Source organism: Micropterus dolomieu, linkage group LG03 (genome assembly GCF_021292245.1).
Source record: "Micropterus dolomieu isolate WLL.071019.BEF.003 ecotype Adirondacks linkage group LG03, ASM2129224v1, whole genome shotgun sequence".
NCBI classification, from domain to species: Eukaryota; Metazoa; Chordata; class Actinopteri; order Centrarchiformes; family Centrarchidae; genus Micropterus; species Micropterus dolomieu.
In genome coordinates, this window is record NC_060152.1 from 19,357,742 (window position 1) to 19,385,361 (window position 27,620).

A 27,620-nucleotide genomic window follows, 5' to 3' on the forward strand; every position below is an offset into this window, starting at 1 on the left:
AGTTGAACCCATTCGTAAAATTGACATTGAATTAAATTCCTCTGACTAAAACTGCTGTGATTTGTAACTACATAGTGTCAAACACTATATAAATATAAGTTTTGAGAAATATTAAGCTGAAACACTGATGCATTCTGGGAGATTGAAGCCTCTGTCTTCCGGTTTTAAACGGATATGGAGGAGCCATACGTCCATGGGAGGAGCTCGGTGTCGGGGACGCCATCAACATGACGGTGTCTTCAAATGTAAAATTTGAAGGGGTTTTTCTTTTTGTAATGTTGTGAATCGTATCTGTACGATCGCCTCCTGTAACGTTACAGATGGATACGCTTCAGACACAACTCTTGAAGAGAGGCTGTTATTTCTCAAATCGAAAATTCAAATCATCACATACAAGTCAACGTTAGCGGTTTGTATTGGTTAACGCACAGCTCGGACGAACCGTCACCTCTAGTTTGGAGGCAAGAATTGATTTTACCTTTGGTCTGTGCTGTAGGCATCAGTTTTTTGGTCCAGTAACAGTTACTAGAGGTAAGTACAGTTTGGTTGTGCAGTGTTACACTGAGCTAAAAGTTACCGTTAGCTAAAAGTGGGGAAAACAGTGTTACTGGGTTATGCTGACCTGAGACAAGCAAGCACCTACAGTGAAGTCACGTGAAGGCATAAAAAGTTGAGTACACTAGATCTGCAACTGATAAGTCGTTTAATTATTTTATAATTAATATTTTTCGATTAACTGCTTTGTGGTTTAACGTCAAAGAAATGTCACAATTCCCCAGACCCAAAGGTCTCTCTTTCAAATTGCTAACGTTATTATATTCTCTAAAAATATATTAAATACAAATTAGTTGTATAAGACTAAAAAAAAAAATTACATAAGTGAACAAGACTACAGGAGCGCATACAGGCATGTTAGCAGCTCTGTGAGGCTGTGCTTAGACACCGGGGTGCGTGGAGCTAAATGCTAATAAGCTCACAATTACAATGCTATTGTTTAAAAAAATATTGACAAGATGATAAAACTCTCGTTGGGGAAGGGGGAAAAAACATATATCCATAGGTACAGTACAATGGCTGTCTGTGCAAATAAGAGTTCTACAAACAATACCGAACAACAAAAGAACAAACAAACTATGAACAGAAAAAAAGTGGGGTACTAGATAGGCAAAAAGGCTAGAGAAGAGAAAACAAGAAAGCCTCATTTAGGCACAGGATACAAGGGGAGAATTATCAAAACCGCAATTGCCTGGATATATCGCTACACATCTTTCTTGTAATTTTACTAGACTAGATTTCTTGTAATTTTACTAATTTTTCAGTGAGGAAAAGAACAAGTTAAAATCGTTCATGAAGGATGAAAAAGAAGGCTTAGAATATTTCCACTTACTACAATGAATGTGATATTTAACCACGAGAACAATCATATTCACCAAATCAGATAGGGGTGGATCTAAAATGTCCATATAAAAGAGGATGTCATTGATCTTAAGTCACAGCCAGTTATGTTGATCAGACCAGAAGTTTTTGGACATGGGACATAAAAAGAATAATTTTTCTCTCATCAGCCGCCTCACAAAATACAAAGAGATCTACTTCAAATTTGAACCTTTTTCTAAGAAAGTCAGATAAATTTTATAAATTATTTTGAAGTGCGTTTCTTTCATTTTAGGGGAAGTGGGCCGTTTGATGAATTTGAAATGTGATTTCTCTATAGACAAGGTATCCGTACCTAGAACCCCTACACGCAATCCTATGTTATAATCAAAAAACTTTCAAGATTTTAAAAATTCACTAAAAAATTGTTATTACACTTTTTATCATAGAAGTTACATTCATTAATTACCAGATTAGGTAAGCTTGGTATAGGTCTTATTTCGCAGCCAACAATGTGTTTGTATTGCTTTACATATCTTATCATATTCTCTCTGAGTGCAGTTTAGATTTGTAGAAAGCAATATGTTCTAAGAACTTACCATTATCATCAAATATATCATTCACAAACACAATGCCCTTCTCATAGCAATCACTCTTAAGCAATGATTTCCTTTTGATTGTAATGACCCTGTTATTCCGTTGGCTGGATCCATGGGGAGAAAAGTTGTGGGTAAATATCATTTTCTAGTATTGAAGAATTTGTTTTTGGTAGTTTGATGGTTTAACGGGAATCTTGGTCACCTCAAATCACATTGTAGAAAAAATTCAAGCCCACCTATTTTCTTAAATAGAGATCTTGGTATGTGGATAACTATGTTTTCAACCAGTTAATCTTAGTCCAAGGCTTTGATGGCACCCTTTTCATACTCCTTGACTAGCTGTGACTTCCTACTATAATGGCTTTTATTTGTCCAAAGGAACTGGAAAAAGTATTATTTTTAATTATTATTATTATTATTATTATTATTATTATTATTATTAGAAGAGACATATAGGTGGTGACACAGATTACTTTGGAAATACCTACTCTTTTAGATAGCGTCACTCTACCAAAGATGTAGGTCTCCGTTTAACCAGTGACCAAGTGATTTTTTTCATATTTATTAAACGGTCAGAAAAATATCTTCCCCCCCGATAGCATTTGTAGGTAAAACTTTTCATAAATATTTAATATTTACTTCAGATGAATGAATGGGAAGTGGCTCACATTCTTGAATATTAAGAGATAATCCTGAGGCTTTAGAGAATATTGAGACCGTACTGAGGGCGACAGCCACCATAAATTTATTCTTTATAAGGATCTGTGTCATCTGCAAATTTACTAATTTCAAAGTCCTTATCGAAGATTCAGAAACTATGCAAAGCGAGCATAATAAGTGATTTGGGTGGCAAAAATAAACAATTTTGGTGAAATCGGGCATAATTGCCTAATACTATTTAGGACCTCAAATCTAGGAGTTATACCAGGATATAAGGACAAAAAAACCATATGTCACGAACATCTTAATTATTTTACAAAAGTTGTTTCCAAAACCTAAAAATGTATCACTTTAAATAAAAAAGCGTATTCAATGGTATCGAATACCTTATAAAAGTCAAGAAATAAAACAAAGGCATCAGTATCAATAAAGTCTCAATAATCGTGTATAGTAATAACCTGGTGTGATCGACCCCTTTATGAAAGTAGTTAAGCAGTAATTCCATAGTCACCAACCTAGTTTGGCGTGCATATATGCTAATTAGCACTTAATAGAAAGTAAGTTACAGCTGAGGCTGATGGGAATGTCATTTTGCAGGTATTTAGTCCTAAACCCTAGTATTGGTCAAATAGAATTTCTTCAAAATCAGGTTTTATAGTTATAATTCATCTCAGGGGGGACATGGATGTCTGTACCAAATTTAATAGCAATCTATTTACGGTAATAGTTGTCCAGATATTTCACTCAAAGTCACAAATGTCAACCTCATGGTAGCGCTGGGGGAAACGTCAGGGGATTACAATAGCATCATCCTCTGGGGACAGAGAATGTCTGTATAAGATAGTAATTTGTCCACTGGTTGTTGAGGTATTTCAGAGATTTATGCTTGGTAATTGACTTGGGTGAATTAGCAATTCTCATATTAACTGGTACATTTTTTGACAGTCAACTAATCAATTTATATGGTGTAATTGTTTAGTTCTAAACCACATATAGTATTGCATAATAGTAGATTGTCTAAATCTTTTACCTTAAGATTGAATAGCATGTCTGCTGTGATGCTTGTATAAACCTGTAAATTAGATTTATTCCCAAACTTGTTTTAAGTGATTCTGTCCATTCTGCTTGAACTTGCAGACCACTTAGAGGTTGCACTGACCAGCTCCTTATGTCTGAAGACTCGAGCAGCGAAGATGAATGGTGTATATACGCAAAAGGGCAGGTGGATGATACACACCCAGAGGCGAAATGTTGGGAATGTGGCCAAAAATTCCGCAAGATATCAAGCTTGATGTCGCACTACAAAAGCCACAATATCAAAGCCACCTGCCACATCTGCACGGTTACTTTCCGACGCCTGACGTCTCTGTCGACGCACCTGGATAATGCACACTCGCCACCCCTCTGCAAGAAGTGCCATCAGTCTTTCAATAACGTGTGGGAGTTGAACAAGCATGCGGAGACACGTTGCATGGACTCAGCGCCATTTGAAGAAGCTCCCTCTTTGATTTCTGCGGTTAAATATCAAATTCCGAACAGTGACTGCTTTTCTAATGAGGCGACTGCACAGCACAGCTTAAACTCATTACTGCGGGGCTCAGTAGAGTTGAGACCCTGGCAGAGAATTGAGATGAAGCCTGAGAGACTTGAGACATCTGAAAACAGTGTTGAGTATATAGTTGGTGAAGATGATAAAGATTTTGACATGGAAAGTGATTGTGAGAAGGCAGATGACTCATCAAGCTCCGAATCTGATGGCGAAGATAAGAGGTGCACTAAACCTGCAGACTCGTGTCCATCTGATCCAGAATCGGATGGTGCCTCGAGTTCAACTGACTGTTCCAGTGACTCTTCTAATAGTCCGCACTCCCCTGCAGCCCTTCCTAGCACTACTAGTTCAATATGTGCTGCGTGTGGCAGAGGGCCGTTTAGGTCGATGAAGCTCCATTTGCTGCACTGTAGTGGTATAAGGGTGAAATATCAGTGTTCGCTGTGCAAAGAGCTCTTTCTAAGTGAGGCGTCTCTTAATGAACACTACATGCCTTTGTATTCCTGTGATGTCTGCGGCCAGGTTTTCTCTCACGAGAACTCGTACCATCACCACCAGTGCCCCAAGGCAGGCAAATCACCTTTGGTCCTCTTTTGTTCCGAGTCAATGCCACAAGTATGTAACATATGCAAATCCTTTTTCACCTCTGACAAAACATTGTTAAACCATGTCACCAGAGTTCACACGTCAGTAGTCAGCACCAAGGTATGCATCATTACCAATCCAGCAGCATTGACCGATAAAAAGGTTTCACCAGCTGTCCGTGGCACGGCAGCCCACTCAGCCATCGGTACTCCAAATGTAGTCAACCAGGTCATTAATGGAAAACTCCAATTTGGCCAAACCTCTCCGGGATCCACTGTTGTGAAATCTAGCCTTTCCTCTCTCACGAACTTGTCCTCCTCCCAACCAGGCAGACCACCTGCTTTGACGTGCTTGGCGTCCGCTGTTGTACCTGTCGGCTCGGGGAATGACAGTTCCCTATGCCGGCCAACCAACCAGCCTTTAAGCCATCTTTCTGCACATTCATCTGTCCCTATTGACGCCCCTGACACAACTCCAGCCACTGCGGCCTCTGACCCTGTCTCCGCGCCAATGCCCACTATTATGGCCATGTTTGAGAATGACAGCCAGGATGTGGCTTTGATGAAACGCATGAACACTGGCTGGCGCTCCAAGGCGCCTTACCCCTGCAGGCAGTGCGGTGCCATCTTGCGGCAGCCCTCCCTCATCATCTGCCACCGCTACCTCCACCGAGGCCACCGCTCACACCAGTGCCAGTGCGGCCGAGCCTTCAGGCACCGGCTGCACCTCCTGCGACACTGTGTTCAGCATGCAGAGGCCGTGAGCTACATCTGTGTCAGCTGTGGGGGGACTTTCACAGGAGCAAAACTCTTAGCCGAGCACATGAGGGGCAGGTCACAGAAAAAATCACGTTCTGGACGCACATGGAAATGTAAAGATAAGAGAAATAGTAGAATGCCGTTTACATGTGACTGTGGACAACACTTTTTTAGGCCTTCTGCTTACATATGGCACCAACTTCAAAACAGGACAAAAACTAAACACTTAAAGAAGCCCTCGAAATGACGAAGCACCAACAAATCACTGCTTTATCTTTGGTTTTTAGGTACTCTTCTCCAAATTTGTGCTCCACACATTAACAACAAAAGTGTTAAATCAGAAGGGATCGTTCACACATTTCATCTGATGTTCACGTTTTATAATTTTTGTATTACCAAGTAACAAAATCAAAGCAAAATCACACATTGATTCATTGATGGCTTTTAATGATAAGCACGTCCTGGAAGGTCATCAACATGTTTTCACCATGTGCAAATGGTTAATAGTAAACAGCGCTGAAACAAGTTCCTCGTAAGTTCTTTTGACAACATACCAGAGTACAAATTAACCCACAAGGAACTTTTTTTTTCAGTACTGGATTAAGTTAACACACATCAAAACTCCAGTTTATCCTCCAGAGAAAGAGTTTGTCCAGTTTTGTAAATTTTTCTCACAAAGTGCATTCAGTGAGGTTTGTAGTAAGTCCTCTTGTCTTCTGATTCTGATTTCTGGTTTTCACTACAGCAGATTCAAATGTTATGCGCCTGTGAGAGGTCTTCAGGTATTCAGGTTTAATACCAAGATTGAGAATAGCTCATGGCTTTTTTTATGGTTGCTATATAATATTTATGATTTTAATGTTAACAATCCTCCATATTATGTAGTTTAAATAATTCATGTCCACTAGATGGAGCTGTTGGGTTATTAAAAGACAAGTTTACAAGGCAACTTGTACCCACATTTCATTGTTTTCAGAACAGGTGTAACCTGTTAGATGCTTTTCTTGCATCTTGCAGATGATTACACACTTAAATGTAGATATTAATGTTTGAGTTTCAGTTGACATACCTTTAAAATCCCAAGGACTTGCACTTTGAAATAAAGGTTTCTTCCAATAAAAGCTGAATTGAAATTTTGTTTCTTCTCTTGGTTGAACATCAAAACGCATCATTGCATACACAAGTGTCCGGTTAGCAGAACAACGAGGAGTTATTACAAACTGTATTATATTCAATAAGCCTGTTTGTCTGCTAATGGAAAAAGGATTTGCAAGAGGTTTTTTATAAAACAGATAAGGCACTGTAAAATAATGCAAGAAATTGAAAAGAAAATTAACATGAAGCACATATGCATCTTATTCCACAGGAATAAGGCAGTGACAGGGTCCATCAAACCTTAACTTTACAACCTTAACCTGAAACCTTAGAAAAAGCAGTTTAGAGAGCTGGAGATTTAGACTGTATTACAAGGCTCTCCACTGTCCTTGTTTCAGATTAACTCAGGTCTTTGTGCACTGTCACAAATGTAACGGCTGAAAACAGATTTCTCAAAACACACTGTGATTCTTACACAGTGAATGCAAGTCTTATTTTATCTGTATCATTTTACAGCTATGACTCATTGTGCAGTACACACAGCACAGGGCCAGAAGATGAGATCTTTAGGAGGTATGCCAGTCCTCCAAGTGGTTCAGCATGTTAAGAGTCTGGAGCAGCTCTGGGTGGAGAGGATTTACCGTTTCACTTTCATGGATACTGTAGATGAAAAACAGTGAAGACAATAATCGGTCTCCATAACAAGTTTATGTAGCCATGTCACCTGCAAAAGAAATCAACAAAAAATTATTTTCTCAGCAGACAAGTTCCAAATCAGCTTAGATACCACATCCTGCACTGTGCAGTTAGCAGATCTGCAAGTAGCAGTAAGTAGTGTTTACCTGATCTCTAGGTTACGCTGACGCAGGACCTGAGACAGTAGCTCAGAGGTTTGTTGGAAGCAGCGACTCAGCTCGTCCAGCTTATGCTCCATGGAGAGGATACGCTGCTCCATCTCCCGATAGGAGTTATTCCAGTTGGCACTGAGGTCGCACATGATCATCTGCATCTGTTGAAATCAGCCACACAATGCAAAAATTGTACAAAGGAAAAACACCGCAGGGGCAAGTTATGGCCATAAACCTGTCTAATAATACTGAATTCTGTGCAGATACATTTTAAATGTATGTTACAGATTTATAATGAAGCTTTGGAGAGTCTCTCCGACTGACTGGCACACTGTGACACACCACTATATTGTGACGGTTTCAAGCCAGCTCATTGGGGCAGACTCAAAACCATCCCAGTGTTGCCAACTTAGAAGCTGTGTTGCTACATTTTGCAGCCCCTTCAGCAACTTGGTTTCAAAAGAGAAGCCAAATCTGGTCACTTTTTTAGTCCTCTAAGCTTGCCGTGACTGTGGCTCAGCTGCATTCAGTCAGTAAGAGAGATTTCAGTTCGCTGTACAGCAGTCAGACTATAACTAGCTAATTGAAAGATCACCATGGCACGGTTTACATTTGACATTTTACCAAGGGTTACACTTGCAGTTTGAAAAACAAAAAATGCTTGTTTTCCATATAAATCAATCAATAAAATGCATTTTTAAGTGCACAAATTACACATTACTGTGTAATGTCTGTATATCATGGGTTTATTCCGCATGGCCTCTGAATTCCTGACACAAATTAATCCTGAGACCTTTTATGGGGATTTTTTAACAAGCATTTAATGTGTCTGAGCACCTAGCGATAAACAGCATGTAAAATACTGTGTAATAGTCTATGAAAGTAGTGAGAAGAGGAAAATTGTCATTTTGGCGTTAGCCTTTCCAATGAAAGTTACAAAATATTCAACTGACAGCTGTCGTTTACCTTAGGGAGGTCCACCATCTCACTGACGTAATCTCTCAGTTTTCTTTGTTTGAGGCGTAAATGCCGAAATCTGTGGGGGAAAAATGTTAGATAGATGATTAGATTGATAGATCTCAGTCATGTGGAAGTGTTTCTGACATAACTGCATTTTAATTACTTTAATCCTAATGTTACACTGAGACACAAAGGGAAAAAGTTCAAATGCAATACCATTGCTTTGATTAAAACAAATTTTAAAAAAATGCATGTTCGATTTCTATCTTTTAATGCTCCAAAAAGAGTTCTTAAGTGCCTGTCTACTGCTGGAGCGTCCTATTTTTGGACAAATAACAGTCCTGGCCCAACACAACCTTTGATTTGTGGAGGGATACGGTGACAACTGAGAATTCCACTACTCAACATGCAGGAGTCATGCTGTATTTGTTAAATAGCTAAAAAAAAAACATTGCTAGAAGGTTTTTGACATAAAAAGGTGGAATGGGGCTACATTTAGTATCACAGACGGATGAAACCAGAAGTACCACAAAAAAAGAAATACAGAAACCAATTTAGGGACTTATTGCAGTCAAGCAAGTTCTTACTTTCAAGGTGTGGATGTGCCTCCCGCTCATACTTTCCAGTGTATTTATTTATAGTGGTTCTGCCTGGTGTAAAACGGGAAGTACAACCCTTCCACCCAGGCAACACTCACACACATAATCCTGTTGTCTGGATAATGAACCATACAATCACACCTCTGTACTTCCTGTCTTGTGCAAACTACTTGTTCTTTGAAGAGGAGCTTGGGCTCAATAACAACACGTTGCAACTCGAATGAAAACAAAAATTCAATAAGAATAAAGATGAATGTCTAAGAAGAAGATGGACAATATGTTGTGTATTACTGTCAAATTATACTATAAATAGTAAAAATAAAATTAAAAAATAGTAATTTAATTAGTTTTTTGCCAGCATGTCTCAGAACTGTGCCTTGAATTCTGTATAATAAAAGGGTGGACCCCTGCTCACACATGCCCTGCCACATAAAGAGGCAAACAAATCTAATTACTAATCTAAATTAGCCACTAAAAACTGTGACTCTGTGGTTAAGCATGTTGACACTACGTTAATGATCCATAAAATACACATGGAAGGAACACAAACCACCATCCAATTACACCCCTTACCCAGACACCAACACATCCTGCCTGACGGCATCATTCTGCGATACAGTAACTCACACTCTGATGGCTTCCAGAAGGTATCTCTGGTGTCTTCGCTGCTCACCGCGGTTGCCCTTGGTCAGATTTGTGCGGTGCAGAAGCCAGCATTCCCTTAGCACATTAGCAGCCGCGTGGCGGATCTGGTAAAGAGACAAAAACACCAAAATCAAATGAGCAAACGTGCAGTTTCCAGGAGCAGAAATATGGTGATAAGACCATCAAGATTAAGTTAATCAAACTTGCTTGCAAAAATAAACAGCGCTTATCTCGTTGTTTTTAGGCAGAATGCAGTTCGTATAGTGCCGGAAGTACAAGCATGAGTCATCCAAGCCAGCTGATTGAACCCAGATAGTCTTTCAAGTTCAACCCTTTAGTCTTTAGTCTATGCTGATCAGGTGAAACCGTACTGTGAAGGAGAGGCTGCCTTTTTTTCAGGAATCCTGGGGGTCACAGGATTCCGGCGGGATGGGAGTCAAGTTCACTTTTCATCACGGGAACAGGACGTGAGAGGAAAAAATGTCAGCAGGAGTGGGCGGGATGGGAATCATAGATCAGTTTTTATATATAACTATGCAGTTCTAATATGAATAAATGCTATTTTCTGATATATTTGTGTCTGGAACGGGATAGGGCGGGACAGGAGGTTTATTGGTGGATGGTATGGGGGGAGGGATCCACTCTCTCACCCTCAACTAAGAAGGTCTTATTTTCACAGAAAGGCTTGTATACAAGAATTTGAAGGACAGCCACTTCAGGATTTCTCCAGTCTCACCTTTTTGCACTTTACTCTTTGATTCTATTCACGTCTGTTTGTCTTCCTGTACAAATCACTGTAACTGCCCTGTGATGATGTCACTCTGGTCTTGTTGTGAGGGTTATTAATAGAGGCTGTCAGTGCCTCCATCCAGATGTCTTCCCTTGTTCCCATCAGTGTAAATCTGGACTGCACCAGATAGCTCTGAAGAATGCATACACAAACACAAAAACACACACACACGCACACACACACACACACACACACACACGCAGACCAGAGCAACCACTAGCAAGGCATAAAGATGCACCTAGTGACAGGATGCAGCCACCGGGAGAAAGGAAATGGTTTTATCCTCTAAAGCGCTGCACCTTCTGCAGACACTGCTTTACAGTTTGGTGAGAAGCTGTAGCGCTGCATACAAAGCACAATCTGAAACTAACACTGTGGGAACTATCACTCATTTCACAATTATGAATGTTCCTATGACACCTTTCTGGCTCTATGACAACATTTTCTTGTCACCTTTTATTGATCAGACACCTCCTTCTTTCCACTGTGTGATGCGTCATGTATTTTTGCTTTACTTGTACATAGACTTTTATTTGACTTGTTTGACATTGATTGCTGTAAAGCACTGTGTTACCTGTATTGAAAAGTGCTATACAAATAAACCTATCAGTATTATTATTATTATTGTTGTTGTTGTTGTTGTTCCCATCAATAAGCAAACATTTGAGTCCAGTCCAGAGTAAGTACACTGCAAGACACACACACACACACACACACATCCACACATGCACTCACAAACACACATAAGCTCAAACAGTTTCCTGCCCAGCGCTGCACCATCCTGAACTGACACAAGTTTCTTTCCTGACAAAGATCAGATGATTTCCTCTGTTTGATGTCTTGAAAATGCTATAAAGAGGTTGGCAGGCCTCATCTCCCTCCTCTTTTCCCACACTATCCTGTCCTCTGGTGTCCCTTAGTTACAGGGGGAAAAAATAAGGAGAATAAGACTGAAAAACCAAAACATGCATGCAACGCGGAAAGTAGTGACGCTTCCGTCCTGAGTGCTCCATCCGCTTTATCACTTGTTTGTCTTGCTACACTGCAGTAACCTCTGATGGAAGTTGACTGTTTACTAAATGTTTATATAGGGACGTTTATTTAATTATTAGGTAAATATTATCACAAAAATGCTGCAAAAAATAAGAGAATATTTTCAGCTCACAATATTCAAAAATCACACCTGTTATGTTGGACATTTGTTAATGTTGGTACAAGAGAGCCTGGTTTATTTTGTCATATGACACCACTGCTATGATGGTTTTTAAGAGTCAATTATCTGACCTATATTGAGCTGTTAATGTATTAATAATTGTATGTAAAGACTCTATTTCCATTAAAGCCTCGATGGGAAATTGTTGAATTCTGCTGTATGGTGGTTTTCCATTAAACAACCAGACTTCTACATGTTTTTCCACATTCAGTATAAATAGAATATTTTACCTAAGTGCCATTTACCAAAGCATACCAAAGCCTTTTATTTTTTATGTTATTGTTGTCTGGCAATACAGCGCAGACTTTTCAAATCATTCTGCACTTCCAGGTGCATTACCCTGCAATGTTCCAGTGACAGACAAAAATAAACACAGACATGGCGTTCATTGTGATGGATTACCTAACTTAAACAAGTATCAAGTTTCTGCGAGCTTATTTTCATACAGAAATTAAAGAGACGATACATTCAAAAATCAAAAAACATTACAGCACCCTTTTGAAACAAATTTGGCAGTAATGTTCACATGACTTGCAGTAAATGGGCAAAAACATGCAAAAAAATGAATGATGTCTTTGAAGTAGCACTTATCAGATGAGGCTTGTCAGAGTAAAGCAAAGGATTAGAAACAGCAAAATAGCAAGGGAAAATAGCCATGCATGTGCATTCAAAAGTCATATTTTAGATGAAGAAAATTGCCAAACTGTTGCAAAGAATAAATGACAAATATGTGAATTGGCACGCTTTTCTCAGAGACATATCACAGAGTTTTCTTAATGTAAACTATAATATCATAATATACCTTTGTTGAATAACTTTGCTCTCACCCTTTTAGAGATCTGGATGTCCAGCATGAAGAAGTGCACATGTTTCTCTCCTTTGTTCAACGCCAGCATCTTGGTTACGACGGCCACCAGCATGGCAGTGCAGGCTACACCCTAAAACCCAACACACACACACACACACACACACACACAGATGTTTGCATGATTACTGATATATTTACCGTCTGCCTGTCAGTTTCTCAATAATCATTTAAGCACTGAAGATTGATCCTGATCAACAAGGTAGAACTCAAGAATAACAGATGTTTCAGCCTGAATTTGTCTAAATCCTCAACAGTGGCTCTCGTGTGTTTTGCCCCGCCATTCCCCTCAGGGGAAAGCACTTATTCAGAATACTGAATGTTGATATTATACCTCATATGGTTTCATCCAATAAATCAAAGTTATATTTACACAGAGAAACACAGGCCTCTGTGGCACTGCCATAGTGCTGGTTTACTCTGAGAATAGCTATGTGCTATTGCTGGACAGGGAACTACAGAATGATGGCGAAGATTCAGGCCGCAGAGAGAATCACATCCACATAGTCACACAAATAGACACATCATAGGAAACACAGACAAAACACTACACTGATTTCATGTCCACCACAGAAAATGATAGAAGATAACCAGTCTTTACCTGTTTTCCTCTTTTATTAGCTTGCATTAGAAAGAGAAAGTGGGAGAGAGCACGATCAAGCACAAACCACAGTTTTAAAAGATACATTTATACTTCACAGCCACAAAACTTCTGTCATTACACAGTCTGTGAAACGTGGGAGGTACAAACTATTTCCTTGGATCCGTCTGCACACAGTGATGGGATGCGAACAGTGTTGTCAACCCCTGAACACAGCTGCAAATTGTGTTATGGCATAAGTGCTGACCATAGAGGCTCTCAGCCATATTACAGGTGTGAGAGTCCCAGTGATTGGCTCCCAGAACTGCCCTGGTGGGATAGGAAATTTATTTTTTTTCCAAATCACTGGCACAGGTTGGCACACCCTCACGTTGTAATGGTGCCAAAGGCAATAAACCACCTAAAAATGGATATGGTGGAAAGTTTCCCCTTATGTGGGGGGGGGGGGTTATAAAAACAAGGCAGATGGAGAAAGAGAGGGGGAAAAGACTGTTTTCCACTCAGTCACGGAGGTGTCTAAATTGGACTCATGCCCACATCCAGAACCACATTGGTGACTCTTATCTTATCTGCTTGAACCAGAATTTTATGCAGCCAGACCAAGTCTATTGCCTATTCAAACACACAGCCACTCCTTGATCCCAGTGACTTATTGTTTATCTAACTTTACTGAAACTTTTTGTTTTATTTCAAATATCATTTATCCATCTCTACCTCTGACTCTCCCTTACCTTTATTCAGTTTTAACCTTGCTGTTCCTTTGCATTACCATAGAAACCACAATATTATCTTGCTTTAATTGAAAAAAAACAGCTGTGTATTAAAATGGTTGAACTTTCCAGGATACTTTAATGTATTAATTTTATGTTATGATGAGATAAACAATTAAGCAATTAAATTTAACCTCTGTATCTCTACAAGTGATGAGGAGAGAAGTCAGTGAGCTCAGCAAACAATGTCATCATTCAGCAGAAACATCACACTCTATATAGATGTTTTGGGTGGACTGCGCAGTGCCCACTGCATGCTTCCATGTTTCATTCCCTCAATCTTTTTATGTGAGTGCCTGGTACCGCCAAGGTTCTGCAGAGGCAGGGTCTATTAATTTACAGCTGTGATCCAAATCACACACACAAGGGAATGAAGGCATTCAGGTCTGTCAGCAATACTAGGGTGTGCAGCCAGAGGGAAAGGGTCTAATTTATCCAAGATAATTAGTGGAATAGTGCAGATTAAGCCGGGACAGAATGCAAAAGATGCAGGAGAGAAGTGAACCAAACTGAACTGACCTGATATGAAATTGGAAAAATTACATAGGAAAATTGGGGAGGAGTGGAGCAGAAACGGAAGAGAATGAAACAAACCAGAAAGGATGATATGGAACAGAACAGAATATACTGGAGAGGAATGGAACAAAATGAGTGAACGGAAGGGAAAAATGTACCTTTACACAAACGACACAGCAAAACGCAATGAAATGAAAAGAACAGGAACAGAACATATTGTTTTGTGCCTTATCAAGCTGGACGTATGTGCAGAGAAATGTCAAGTGGTTTGATTAGGAGCAAATACAGAACTGAAACAAAGATAAAACATCGCCATTCTTCATGTTCACCGAACTGAGCATTAAATGTGTTTGTGTTCAAACTACTACTGCTGGCTAAGTAATTTTCTAATAAGAAGCCCAAACATCCACTTGAAATTAAATGCATGCAAACATGAATGCTTCAACACGTATTGTGTGTTTTACTTGCACACAGTTGCATGCGGTTGCTTAAGCACTCGCACAAAACAGTTTTTTTTAGCTAACTTTGTTAGCATGAGAAATTCAGTTTCTGAAATTTAACTTTATTGTCTAAACAAGAAACCCAACCTAGTTACCATGACTCCACTTAAGAGACACACCACCCTGCCACAGCTGGTTTTAGGCGCCACATCCCCATAGCCCACTGTAAGGAAGGTGATGGCTATGAGCCACAGCGCCGTGTCCATGTGGCCTGTCGGTTCTTGGGTCTTCCTGCAGGGGGGAGAAAGCAGGACTGAGACTGTTATGGGCGAAGATGAAATTCTTTACATAGACAAAACCATAATGACATGATATGATAAACATTCACAAACATTTTCACCTTCTGTTTACATAACCATGTTTTACTTAAACATGACCTTTTGTTTATTGGATGCCAGCAACATTTTATTTTAGGGATCTGCAATTTCCTAATAACTTTATTTGAACAAAGTCAGTATAATATTATATATCTATTATTGAATAAAAAAAGAAGTTAGAAACTGAGACAGTAATAGTTAGTTGTGTTGAGTTTAAAAGCAATTGCTGATTTCTAGAGGTATCTCCCTGATTTGACCAAATGAAAAATTAATTAATTATAATTTATTTATTTATTCTCCATATACAGGAGTGATACATAAACAATCTTCTATCACGGTATATATAATTTTATATTGCAATATCAATACTGTATAGTATGCTTTCTGGAAAATCAACTTCCATTAACTGTTTATGAACAAAATAAAGAGATGGCAATGGTCAATCCAGCTAAATAAATACCTATAAATACAAATCAAGGTAGGTCATTAAATACATACATACACAAATCATGTACAAAAACCCATTGCCATGAAGCAGTCCTGTTCATTGCAGCTGATCAAGTGATAACTCCCACAAACAGTATAACAAAAACTCTGACTGCAGACAAATTTGTAACTGACCATAACTGACCTATGCTGTGCACTGGTTTAAAGAATCCTTATGTTACAGTAGTAGCATTTTATTGAAATAAAGTAATTGGAAGGGTACAAATTAATTCCCATTCTCAACAATCCATTTCTTATACTTAGTACTAAATTGCATTGTTCTTTCCAGGAATCTTCCTAATATTACAGTTATAGGCTATATCATATTGAGGAAACTATGGGACCAGTAAAATAAAGCATTAACCTGATGACTAAACCCAACCCGTTGGTCTATAAATCTGCCATAACTTAGTGGACTGCATAACCTTATGTTAGATACAGCAATAAATGAAACACTAATTTCCTGTGCACAGTGAGTCCTCTGAGTTTGATAAAGGTGTAGTCTGTTAATCAAACTGCGATGACACTCTACAGACGACAGGGAGTGGGTACCAGTGTAAACTTGTAAAACATTATACAGCAGTACACAGTGTACACAGAGAGGTCATACAGTGTGTGAGTGTTCATCTGTCTCCTGGATGTGGTAATAAACTCATATAGAAAATGGCTAGTGAAACAGTTCAGTGTTAAAATGTTTGGTGGTCTTATCAGCTATCAATCATAAGCTATTTTATTACTTCTGACAAATCAAAACATAAAAGACTGAGACATATGAAACAGAGTCAAAACCTCCCAATAGGGTTCAAATGAACAAATGACCTCACATTGTTCAAATAGTCAAACACACTGCAGAGGATAAGGCTGACATTTAGTTGGCTGAAGTTAAAGAGCAATTTGCTAGAGTAACAAAATAGAATATCATGATTATCAAATCAGCTATTGGAAATCCATTCTAAATAGGAAAGTCAAATTGACCATCAAGGTTTGAGGAGGAATGTTAAACTACAGAGCATTTTCTATTTTTAATGTGCATGTGTGTGACGGGGAGTTGAAGTTTGGGGGAAGATGGTAACAGACAGAGCTGTAGTGTGTGTGTGTGTGTGTGTGTGTGATTCATGTTTTTATATCCCAGTGGGGACTTTAATGTGTATGCACACTAACCGATGAGGACTTGTGTCATTGTGGGCACAAATATTTCGGCCCCCTGGGTAGAGACTACTTTTTGAGGTTTTAGGGTTCAGAATTAGGTTACGGTTAGGGTAAGAGGTTATAGAATGTATGTCAATGAGATGTGTGTGTGTGTGTGTGTGTGTGTGTGTGTGTGTGTGTGTGTGTGCGTGTGTGTGTGTGTGTGTGCGTGTGTGTTTGTAGTATGTAATACTATGAATTAACATTAAGAAACTCTATTCATTATTTATTTCACAACAACCTCTGATAACTCAAACCCTGACAAAGTTTCCGTTTGGCAGAGAAACGAAAACTTTGAGGACATTTGAGGGAATATCAGTGGCCATAGTGATCACTGTGTAAAGCAAACAACTGGCATTCTTTCGCTGTTACTTTTTCTAACTGTCCAGACCAGTCAATATTTGCTGAGCAGGAACAGCTCTCATAAAATTAGCAAACAACCAAGTTTATACACTGATATGTCAATGGAACATTTCTTTTGCAGGCTGGTGAAATGTTAAGTTGAGCTTTCACAAACGTTATTTCATTGTTCTGTTAACTGTTCTGGAGCAAAAAATATATCCATGCTATATGTTGGACTTGTGTTAAAGAAAGGAAAAGTAAGCCATTTTGGAAACACACGTATTTGCTTCTTTAACGAGAGTCAGGTGAGAAGAATGATACCGCTCTTGTGGTTGAACATTATACCATGAAGCTATAGCCAGCAGATTGTTAGCTTAGCTTTGAAAGACTGGAAATAGGGGGAAACAGCTACCCTGACTCTGTCCAAAGCTAAAAAAAACCAAAAACAAAACTTGCGTACAGCACCGCTAAAGACTGAAGGAAGTTGCTGCTCCTGGCCAGTAAATAGTCTGGCAAATAACCACAACAACGAATCATTTTTACCTTGCCTTAAGGTGCTAGCAGTTAAGGCCGTGCATCCAGTTTTGCTAGGCTACGCTAATCATCTGCTGGCTGTAGCTTCATGGTTAAGGTACATCTAACTCTCTTGTTTGTGCTTTTTACTTAACTGCAAACTAAATCAGTAGCATTTATGAATTATTGTATATTTCAGGGTAGTTTGTTCATTGAAGGCTTTCAGTCTCCAAGATTGATGCAAGTACTTATGTGTCTCTTATTTGTGAAGGTATTATGTACTAATTGTAATGTTTAATATGCACAGAAAACATACATCATAATAGGTTTTTGCTAGTAGTTTGACTTGTAACTTATAACACTGCTGTTTTATGATCAGTCTATTTGTATTGATTACACAAATGCAGTTCTCTTCCATACCTCTCACACAGAGTAAGCATCCAGGATGCAGTGAGCCAGAAGAAGAGGATGAAGACCAGCAGCGTGCGCGCCGGGTATTTGTTCATCAGTACCTTGAGAACAAAGCGGAAGGTGAAGTTGATATTGTTGAGGGAGCCGATGCTCCTGTAGGAGGCACTCAGCAGCACTTTGCTGTGCAGCAAGATGGCTCTGTGCACCAAGTATAAGCGGAGGAACATCAGCACTGACAACAGCAGCTCTATGTCCATCAGGGCTCCGCCGTGGTTGCTGGAAAAACAGAGCGGAGCTGAGGAAGAAGAGTTGACATGGAGGCCCGACCCCCAGTATGTGCCAACAGGATGGATGACACAGACTAACAGCTCCATAGTGATCACAAGAACCCTGTGGCTGGTCATGGCAATACGCCAATCCACCTGGTTGTGGTCAGTGATGAACAGCTGAAAAATGGAAGAGGAAGGCAAAGACAGAGAGTGAGAGAAGAAAAACATGGTAAAAGTGCTGATGGAGATGAATTATGGCGTGCTAGAATGTGCATATTTGCGCATGTGTGTTTTGGCAAACAAACAAAATATTGTTTTAAAAAAGCAAATACATAGTTCTCTGCAGTATACCATGTTTGTAAGGCGTTGTGATAAGAAAAATGTTTTTTAAGCCTCCGAAGACATGATGAAACCACAGAACTGAGTTGTTTAGATATAAGTAAGCGAGAATGTGTTCATCCCCTCAACATATGCAGTATCTTTATTGTCAGACAGAGATTTTAGAGTCAGTTTTGGTGGCTCTAAAATCACCTTCTGTGTGCCTATGTGGAGTTCCCCAGGGTTCATTTCTTGGTCCAATTCTTTTCTCACTATATTTGCTTCCCCTTGGATCAAACTTAAAAAGACATAACATCCCATTTTTACGCAGATGATTTGCAAATCTACCTGCCCATTAAAAGAAAAGATGGTCGCTCCTTAAAAAGATTGGGTGACTGTTATAACAATATCCATAGGTGTCCCCACCACTTTTTGAAAGCCTTTGCTAAACGTTTCTGAAAATTAGCTTCAAACAAGAAATGTTAAATAACAAATAAAAATTCTATGAGAAAGGTTTACTTGCACAATAGGAAAACATGAAATGCAATGTAAAAATAGAAGAAAGAGATCTACCTTGTCCAAAAAAGTAACTTAGGCTAAAAAAACAAGCTGCTGATTACTGCATTATATTCAGTAATATTTTTATATTCTGAATTGCCACCGGCAAAATGAATTTCGTTTCCCTTCATATTAATAAAGACATTTCTACCATAAATTGGTGCAGAAAATGTCTCTAGAATGCAGGAAATTAAGAGTTTAACGCTCAAAATTGTCTGTGGGGGAAATCTGTGGCGGAGGACCCACAGACCCCCCAATCAAACAGCTTTTTTCATTAAAGAATATTTCTTCTAAATAGCATTGGAGTATCTTGTTGTCTTGTTCTCGTGACTCCAATATTGTGCATTATCACTTCTCGTGGACTAAGAGTTTCATCACACGCCTACTGTGAGCCCTTAAATGTCCCCACCACTTTTCAACACAAAGTGACACACTGGACTATATCAAAGCCTAGATGGCCTTAAATTTTTTTAACTTCGACTTTAGGGACAACAAGAAGTGACCTTAATGACCTTGAAGGGGCATGCAGCTTCAATAGATTAGCGATATAGGCTGGAGCTAGTCCATGAAGGGTTTTAAAAACAAACAATAGAACCTTAAAATCAATCCTAAAATTAACTGGGAGCCAGTAAAGAGAGGCAAGAACAGGGGTGATGTGATCTTGCTTATGAGTTCCAGTAAGGAGACGAGCGGCAGCATTTTGATCCAGTTGTAGTCGAGAGAGGGAGGCCTGGCTAACACCTACATACACAGCATTAAAATAATCAAGGCGTGTTGTGATAAATCCATGTATAACCCTCTTGGAGTCTGTGAAGGAAAAAAAGGGCTTTAGCTTACTAAGAAGCCTAAGTTAAAAGAAACTCCTTTTTGCTCCTTGGCTTTTAATCCGGGATGAGAGCTGTATGTTGCTGTTTTGTTGGTGTTGTATTTGTTTATTTATTGATTCATGTCAATGTACAGCACCAGTCAAACTGGTTGTTTTTAAATGTGCTTTAGAAATAAAGTTGGATTGGATTGGATGCATTGTGCCTCAAATTGCTCAATACAGTAAAGGAAATTAAGCAGGTCAGTGTTCTTTTCATAACTTCCCCTCTCCTTGCTCTGCTGATTGAGATGTATCTTGATGTTCTTTGACACTGACACCAAAGAAAGCTACATCTGACATCACAGAACACTGCCCGTGTGTTAGTCCCCACCCTAAACCTGCCATCCCTTATCTCCCCTTCACACTTGCATGGACTCCACTTGTATCACACACACATGACTTACAACCAAACTGAAAACACTGTGGTGAGAGTATAATTCCAACAACCAAGACCAAAAAGACTAAAAGATACCTTGAGTCCTGGAAAGTAGTTCACTGTATTTATTACTGCTGCTTTCTGCCCTTGTTGTTCGTACTGCACTTTATTGAATATGCATGCTGTGTACGAGGGCAAATGAAAGAATGTTTACTCTGTTTATTTCAACTAAATCTCTTATATTTATATTGAATTCCCACACAACGGCAGCGAGCCATGTGGACTGGCAGCTGCAACCTTGCATGCCTGTGTGGGTTTTTCTCCAGTGTTTTAAACACATACAGCAAATATATCACACATAATCAGTGTTGAGGCCACCGTCAGTGGACCGAGAGCTCCTTCTAAAACAATTGCCCTCAAGTATCTATAACAACGTATCATTCTGAAGAGGCTAATTTGGAACAAACTTTACTGGTATGAAAAGTGATGCACAAAATATGGCAAGTCAAGCCCTGAAGATCAACAATGCACCTATGCACACCCACACGTCGGCACTCACTTGGGCACACACCACATCACAGTAAGGGCATCCACACTGAAATGAAGGAGAAATGGCAGAAACTCACCCTGATGTCCTTATAATGGAAAGCTATAATGAGGACCAGGAGACACCCAGTGGACAGGCTGATGGAACAGTTGATGATTAAGGCAATGTTTGAGCCCTGGGAAGAAAAGGGAGACAGGGGAGATAAAGCATAAAAGGAAAGCTTTCTGCAACCACTGAAATTTGATGTTTAATGTTCTCTACTATCAAGGTTTTATGAAATAACGCCTGAACTCAACAGTTTGTTATGCCCACTGTGATAATGATAGGGGCAGAAAGAGTACCAAAATATCCAATGTATAACGTATGGTTACTGTGGCTCGAAGTGGCTCCTGAGCATTTGTACTGCAAAAGGTGCAATTTCCGCTCTACCTTTTGCAGTACAAACACTTGTCTCTGGGGAAGTATCCTGTAAGTATACTGTACCTAAATATTGTCATGCTAAGCATTTGGTCTATATATATATATATATATATATATATATATATCAGTCATAACAATACATGTCCACATAATTTCAGGAATGTCATGTGTTATGTGCAAAATGTCAATGCTACAAACCTACAATAAGCTAAATTGTAGTAAAGGGCTTTTTCCTCATCTCACAGGCTCTCTTCAAAGAATTATTCAACTTAATTATTTCATGTGTGAATAGCCAACTCAGTCATTGTGCAGTGTCAATGTTTAAAATCAATTTCTGTTTTTTTTTAATGGTTTCCAGTAAAAATGAAAAATAATACACTATGAAATTATTATTATTTCTGTATATATCCTATCCTAAGTTTTATACTCCAAGTGGACAAAATGCACCTATAAACAAAGGTAACACATGAGTCCACATTGAGAAAAACTGTCTTTGTTATTTTTTCTCACAATTTCGATTTGGCCATTTTCCCTAAGACAGTGTAGGCAAATAGGAGTTGCTAGACTGTTAAGAAGGACCTGATGCCTCACCAGCTTCCCACCCAAGAACAATTGTGCTGCCAACTTTACCAACATGGATCACTTCAGTGGTGGCCCCGGGCGCTGTGCAACCTCAACTGTCTTTAAAATGTACCTTTATTTCAGAGTGAATTGTAACAGATTTAGGTCAGACATCAACAACTACTACTAACTACATTGTAATGGTGAGGCAATTAGATCATTAATCAATTAGAGTTTTCACCATGCATTTTGTGTAATTTTATAGACTAAGCATTAAAAAATAATTGACTGATGAATATGAAGATAATAGAGCATTCTTATGCAGGATCAAACGGTATACATCTAGGATTCATTGCATGCTATTGTACATCTACAAATCAGTACTTCTCCTGTATTTCTCTCTTTAAGCCTCCAATATGTGATGCTCTATAAAGTGGGTTGACCGTTTTCTTTATAATTAAGGTTTTGTCAGAGATTTCCTTTCCATAAAAGATGATTAGGAACTAATTTAAATGGAATATCCTGCTGATTGTGTTAAAACAGCATAACTGTAGGCTACTCTATAATTCTTGCCTTTCCAAGAGGAGCTTCATTAGAAAGTTACAGTTTAGGACTTCCTAATGAAAGTGGAATTAGTGATTATGTAATGTACTCCAAAAAAGTACATAAAAAGCCACTCAATTACAGTAATGAGAGTACTTATAATTAAATACTTTCCATTCCAGGGAACTGACAGCTGGAGACAGATACACACACAGTGATTCCCCTCTTTGTTTAATATGCTTTCACAAACTGAATTAGGAACTAAGCAGAGGCCTCTTCCATACCACCTTGGTCTCAGCAGATTAAAGGGCACCTATATCCTTCATTCATGCATCTTGGTGCCACTGATGCAACGTCAATGGAAGTTATTTAACGGGAATTGCAGTTTAATGTGGTTTACAGTTAAAAAGATAATTACAAACTTTCAAACTTCAGGAAACTTGAGCGTGTAGGTGGTGTGGTGTGACGTCCGTTGGCAAGGTACGTCATTTTCCACAGTTTCTCCCGTAGCATCCACATCATGTCTGTATTTCATCCAGGGCTAATTAGAAGACCCCACAAAAGCTCAACATTTCACCACATTCCATAACACAGAGTTTAACATGTTTCTTGCTGAGTTTCTAAAATTGTTTTGGTACATTTTCCTGTTGGAAAAAGTAATTTCAAGCCCGGTGAACTTAACACGGATTGTTTCTCATAGCCTTGGACAGACAATGTGCCACTGTCACCAGGACAGGTCACCAAAAGCATAGGAAAAAAAGAAAACACTGAATCCAAAGCAAAAGAAGGTGACCTGGTTTGTATTCACTGTAATAAAGAAATACTTCAAAATAAATATTGTATACATCTGACTTTAGTTTTCTAATTTGGTTTGTTAGTCAGTGTGGTTTCATTTGTTGTCATGTAGACCCTTGTACTACAGGTCACTAATGCAACTAGACATATCCTGTAATAAACACAAGGATAGATTACTTAGATTACAAATAATATCCTGAAGGAATATTTGGGATGCGCATAGGAAAGGAGACATTACAGCAGGTAATACCAACCAAAAAACTGCACAAGGGGATTTCCCTGTGAAGTTGCCTGGTGACGGATTTTACGATTAGGGATACCATACAATAATTGCTGGATGCTACATACAGACACTTACAGTTTGCATATGGACATTTTGTAAGAATATTAACAAATCAAATCAAATCAAACACTAACACTGCATCAGACTATGTCTGTGATTTCTTGGTTGAATTGTGCTCATGAGTGAACTCAGGCACGTAATATTATAACACGCTGCACCTGGCATCAGGTAGACACTGAAAAGGACAGGTGTGGCTGATCAGCTGTCAGAGATGAACAAAAGCACATGTGATTAGGATACCACTTCCCTGCACCCTGTAGAACAGGGTAGAACATGTTTTTCATCTTGGCACTGCTGGTTTTCTTTCTTACAAGCTAGTTTGTTATTGGTTAACAAGGCCTCCCAGAAAATTGGTATCGAGAATCACTGCCCTACAGTAATATTATGTGATCTTTTGTGGGAGGACAGTGGTTCAAGACCCAGTTCTGGTTCTGTGGTTGTGGATGTTTGATCAGCGACAATCAACAACCCAGATAACATACACAAGTGGGCCAGACCTGGGCCCACATCTGGGCTAATTAACAGGATGCTGTTTGGTTGAGTAGCAGCAATTTGTAAATTGTGCAGCCAACACAGCATACTGGTTTGTGGGTGACTTTTGCTTATTTGCATGTAAGCCATATAGTATAGTATAGTGTGTGGGTGAACTATATTGCAGCATGCTGTATAAAAAAAAACCCTGTTATTTTACAGGAAATGTGGGCCCTTAACTTGAAAATGTTTAGAACTATTTATTTTAACAAAAGATGTGACTACATTGCTGTATACGCCTACATGCTCTGAGCTTATAGCTTGTACTTTGTTATGATCCGATGTTAAATTTCCATCATAATAATTTTGAGTTTAATATTTTAAACTTAAAAATGTAACATGTAAATAAAAAAAAAATGAAAATCAATATACTTTTTTGCTGAATCATTTGTAGGAAATTGCATTGTCTCAAGTCCAGCCACAACACTTTTGCAATTTATAGGTGTGGCTTTAGCAATTGATAGGAAAGTCAAATTAATGAGTCATAACTAGCAAGCACATAAATGGCCATCCATTGTGCATCGGCACTTTTATCCGCCCTTGGCCCGGGCCAGATGTTACTTTAAAACAACAAAACAAAGAGCATTTAAAAAGCTGGCACGAAATAGCTGAACAGAGGATAAAAAGAAGAAATGTACGTGATGTTCAGAGTCAATTAATGCAAAACAAAAACATGTTAAGCTTCCAGTCAGCGCAAATAGTTACACATATAATTTCATTTCTCATTAAATAAAAGGTGACTTGTGTAGAATTATCAAGGCAACGGGATAAACAGCACAAGGAAAACAAATGAGACCATAACTAGTAAGTACATCAAATATTGTGATATTGTTTTGGATTGTAAAGTCATCTCAGGAAAGTCCTCAACGAGTTGCAGAAAGGAGGACACGAGCTTGCATCCAGGTGCACACTCCTTAATCTAGCACAGCCAAACTCAAGACAGAGAACTGTAGACTGGCCATGCAAACACTCTAATTATACACTAAATGATGTGGAAAGATAGCCTGAAGTAATGTGAGCAATCATGCTGTAGGGGAAGAGGCGAAATGTGGAAAAACGTTCCATGAATAGCCCTGTTTTTTCGTGCAGAACCATGAAAAGGTGAGCTTAAAATATAACTTTGTAGACTGACATTAAATTTGATAGGCCTACAAGTGCTCCTGTAGTATACTTAAAAATGGCTTTATTTCCCAATGCCACCGTGTTATGTCAGTCTACAGGGCAGGAAGATGTCACAGCTCACACTCATGACTTGGACATAACATGAAGTTCAAAGATGAATGCTGGAAATGGTTACATAAGCTAGGGTTTAATCAGCAATGCAGTCTCTCCAAAAGAATATGATTTAACTGCGGAGCACTTTTCCAGTGCATCAGCATTTCCACGGTACCAAAGCTGATGCCTGTTGTTAGGAACGGACATACAACACCTGTCCTTGGTTTGTGTTTGTACACTGGAATAACGTCATATCCGTGCCAGCCCCGTTAATTTCACGACCATGTTTCTCTGGGTCCAACTCTCTCTCCACACACCAGGCATATTGTTGAAGGTCAGGCCATAATTCCATAGGTTTCTCAAAAGATTATAGCTGATGTGAGTTTGAAATGTGGGTCTCTTTGACACTGTAATCAATCACTGACTTCACAGCATGGAGGTGGTCTGATGGTGTGCGGCATGCATGAGACCTTTTTTCCACATGTTGAACTGTGCGTGTGCTGTAGGAAGTCAGGGGAAGTTAATAATTTGTTGATTGTGTGGCCTGGCATTGTTATCCACTGAGATCTGCATGTTAATGTCATGACGCTGTGCTACCAAATAGTGTGTCTGGAAATGGACTAACTAATCAGAAGGTCAGGGAGGTTCAAAGCCCAGGTGCAGGTTCTGCTGTTGTGTTGCATGGGACTTTAGCTGTCTGCTACTTAAAGACATTATTATGAAATCAAAAATAAAGCCAATTATGTAAGGGTGGTTTTTATGCACCAGTTATTACATTTAGTTACTGGAATATTCCATGAATAAAACAGACACAAGAGCAATTTGTTTGTACCAGTTCTTTTTAGTATTAACTAATCTGAGCACTTGTAAATGCCACACAAGCAGTAGGCTAAAGAAGAGTTGAGATGCTGCCACACAGCAGCAGCGCAATAGTTCCATTGCATGATGCTGAAGGCATGATGATTTTGTTGCTTTTTTGTATCATTCAAGAGCCTTCACTAAAATATCTGAACTAGTTGATAACACAACGAATTTAGGCTAAATGTCAAATATGTGGCTGTTTTGCGGTGTGCTGCGGTGTAAATGTTCTACTTTGCAGATGCACGTTATTTAAAAGTTAAGCCCTTGGCAATGTGTGCGTGGCGAGAGATTAACATTTATTAGCAGAAGTAATCATCTTTTGAACTGCAGTGGGAAAAGGTATGGGGAGCATGCGTCTTTAAAATCAAGTGTTTACAAAACCACATTAAAGTATCACATTTCAAACATTTCCAATCTAATTATTTGATTCGGTTGTGCAGTCAGTTCTTACGCATTGAAATCTGGTTAGATAAATTTTTCACTGGTCAAGACATAAAGGTATTAATTTCTCGAACCTACCGGTTTATAAACGAAGGGACATATCTCGGCGTGGATTATCATGAGCAGTATCCCGAGCAGAGCGGTGCCCAAAGCCAACGCGCAAAGGCGCTTTTTATCCTCTAATAAAACATTTCTCCCCCTCAGTCTGTGGAGGTTGTCGCCCTCCATATGAGCTGTCCGCTTCCCGGAAAGTGTCAGCGGCACAGATACTTCTGCCGAGTCCCCGCCGTTTCGATTGATCAAGCCATCGCAATTTCCATAATCCACTTTGGAGTCGCCCTGCAGGCTGCGGTTTATCATCTCCATCTCCAGAGCGCACACGAGACGGCCGCCTGAACCTCTCTCGTTGGTCTCCTCTGCCTGTCCTGTCTCCCCTTTGCTTCTCTCCCGAGTTGGGGAAGGCATAGTCCGATGGGCGCACTGCGTTCCAGGCCCGTCTCTTGTGCGTCGCTCATGGAAGTAACGGGTTTACCAAAACAATTGGCCTCCAACACCCTCACTTTAACACTCCTACCGACCGGCGCGGCGTTGTTACGCGCACTTATGCTATTGCACACTGCAGTGGGCTATGGACTCCTATTTGCATGGGTTATCCTATTTTAAGAGTGTGCGTCAGTCTGCCACAAAGGAGTTGTTTTCGTGTGTGTGTGTGTGTGTGTGTTTGTGCGCTGGTGTTATGCACGATGCGCTGTCAGATGGGCATTGTCACGAAGTGAAACGAAATATTTTTAGA

At 39.3% G+C, this 27,620-nt stretch overlaps 2 protein-coding genes across 4 annotated transcripts; one reads left to right on the forward strand and one right to left on the reverse strand.

Moving 5' to 3' along the window:
• The first annotated feature begins 137 nt into the window (after nucleotides 1–137).
• Nucleotides 138–6,658, forward strand: si:dkey-79d12.4 (zinc finger protein 132). 2 transcript variants are annotated; one of them, XM_046044187.1, is made up of 2 exons: nucleotides 138–245; nucleotides 3,771–6,658. In XM_046044187.1, the coding sequence occupies exon 2, from the start codon at nucleotides 3,802–3,804 to the stop codon at nucleotides 5,770–5,772; it is 1,971 nt and encodes a 656-aa protein (XP_045900143.1). In that variant the 5' UTR covers nucleotides 138–245; nucleotides 3,771–3,801; the 3' UTR covers nucleotides 5,773–6,658. The 2 variants fall into 2 exon arrangements, with proteins under 2 accessions (XP_045900143.1, XP_045900141.1); XM_046044185.1 differs by having other exon boundaries at nucleotides 175–531.
• On the reverse strand, nucleotides 5,956–27,485 carry kcnn4 (potassium intermediate/small conductance calcium-activated channel, subfamily N, member 4). Of its 2 annotated transcripts, none has more exons than XM_046044203.1 (9): nucleotides 26,906–27,485; nucleotides 21,197–21,292; nucleotides 18,194–18,630; nucleotides 15,023–15,158; nucleotides 12,503–12,613; nucleotides 9,655–9,776; nucleotides 8,435–8,504; nucleotides 7,463–7,629; nucleotides 5,956–7,280 (listed from the first exon to the last, which is right to left on the reverse strand). In XM_046044203.1, the coding sequence occupies exons 1-9, from the start codon at nucleotides 27,290–27,292 to the stop codon at nucleotides 7,187–7,189; spliced, it is 1,620 nt and encodes a 539-aa protein (XP_045900159.1). In that variant the 5' UTR covers nucleotides 27,293–27,485; the 3' UTR covers nucleotides 5,956–7,186. The 2 variants fall into 2 exon arrangements, with proteins under 2 accessions (XP_045900159.1, XP_045900160.1); XM_046044204.1 differs by having other exon boundaries at nucleotides 5,956–7,344; nucleotides 26,906–27,484.
• Between the last annotated feature and the right edge of the window lie 135 nt (nucleotides 27,486–27,620).

What these genes read in the sequence shown, in the direction of transcription:
- kcnn4 (XM_046044203.1), bottom strand. Translation starts at nt 27,292, where the DNA reads ATGCCTTCCCCAACTCGGGAGAGAAGCAAAGGGGAGACAGGACAGGCA. An exon ending in GTCTCTTAAGTGGAGTCATG is followed by an intron (nt 12,614 to 15,022) that starts GTAACTAGGTTG and finishes GTTGGGTTTTAG; the next exon opens with GGTGTAGCCTGCACTGCCAT. An exon ending in AGATGGTGGACCTCCCTAAG is followed by an intron (nt 7,630 to 8,434) that starts GTAAACGACAGC and finishes TGATTTCAACAG; the next exon opens with ATGCAGATGATCATGTGCGA.
- si:dkey-79d12.4 (XM_046044187.1), top strand. Translation starts at nt 3,802, where the DNA reads ATGTCTGAAGACTCGAGCAGCGAAGATGAATGGTGTATATACGCAAAA.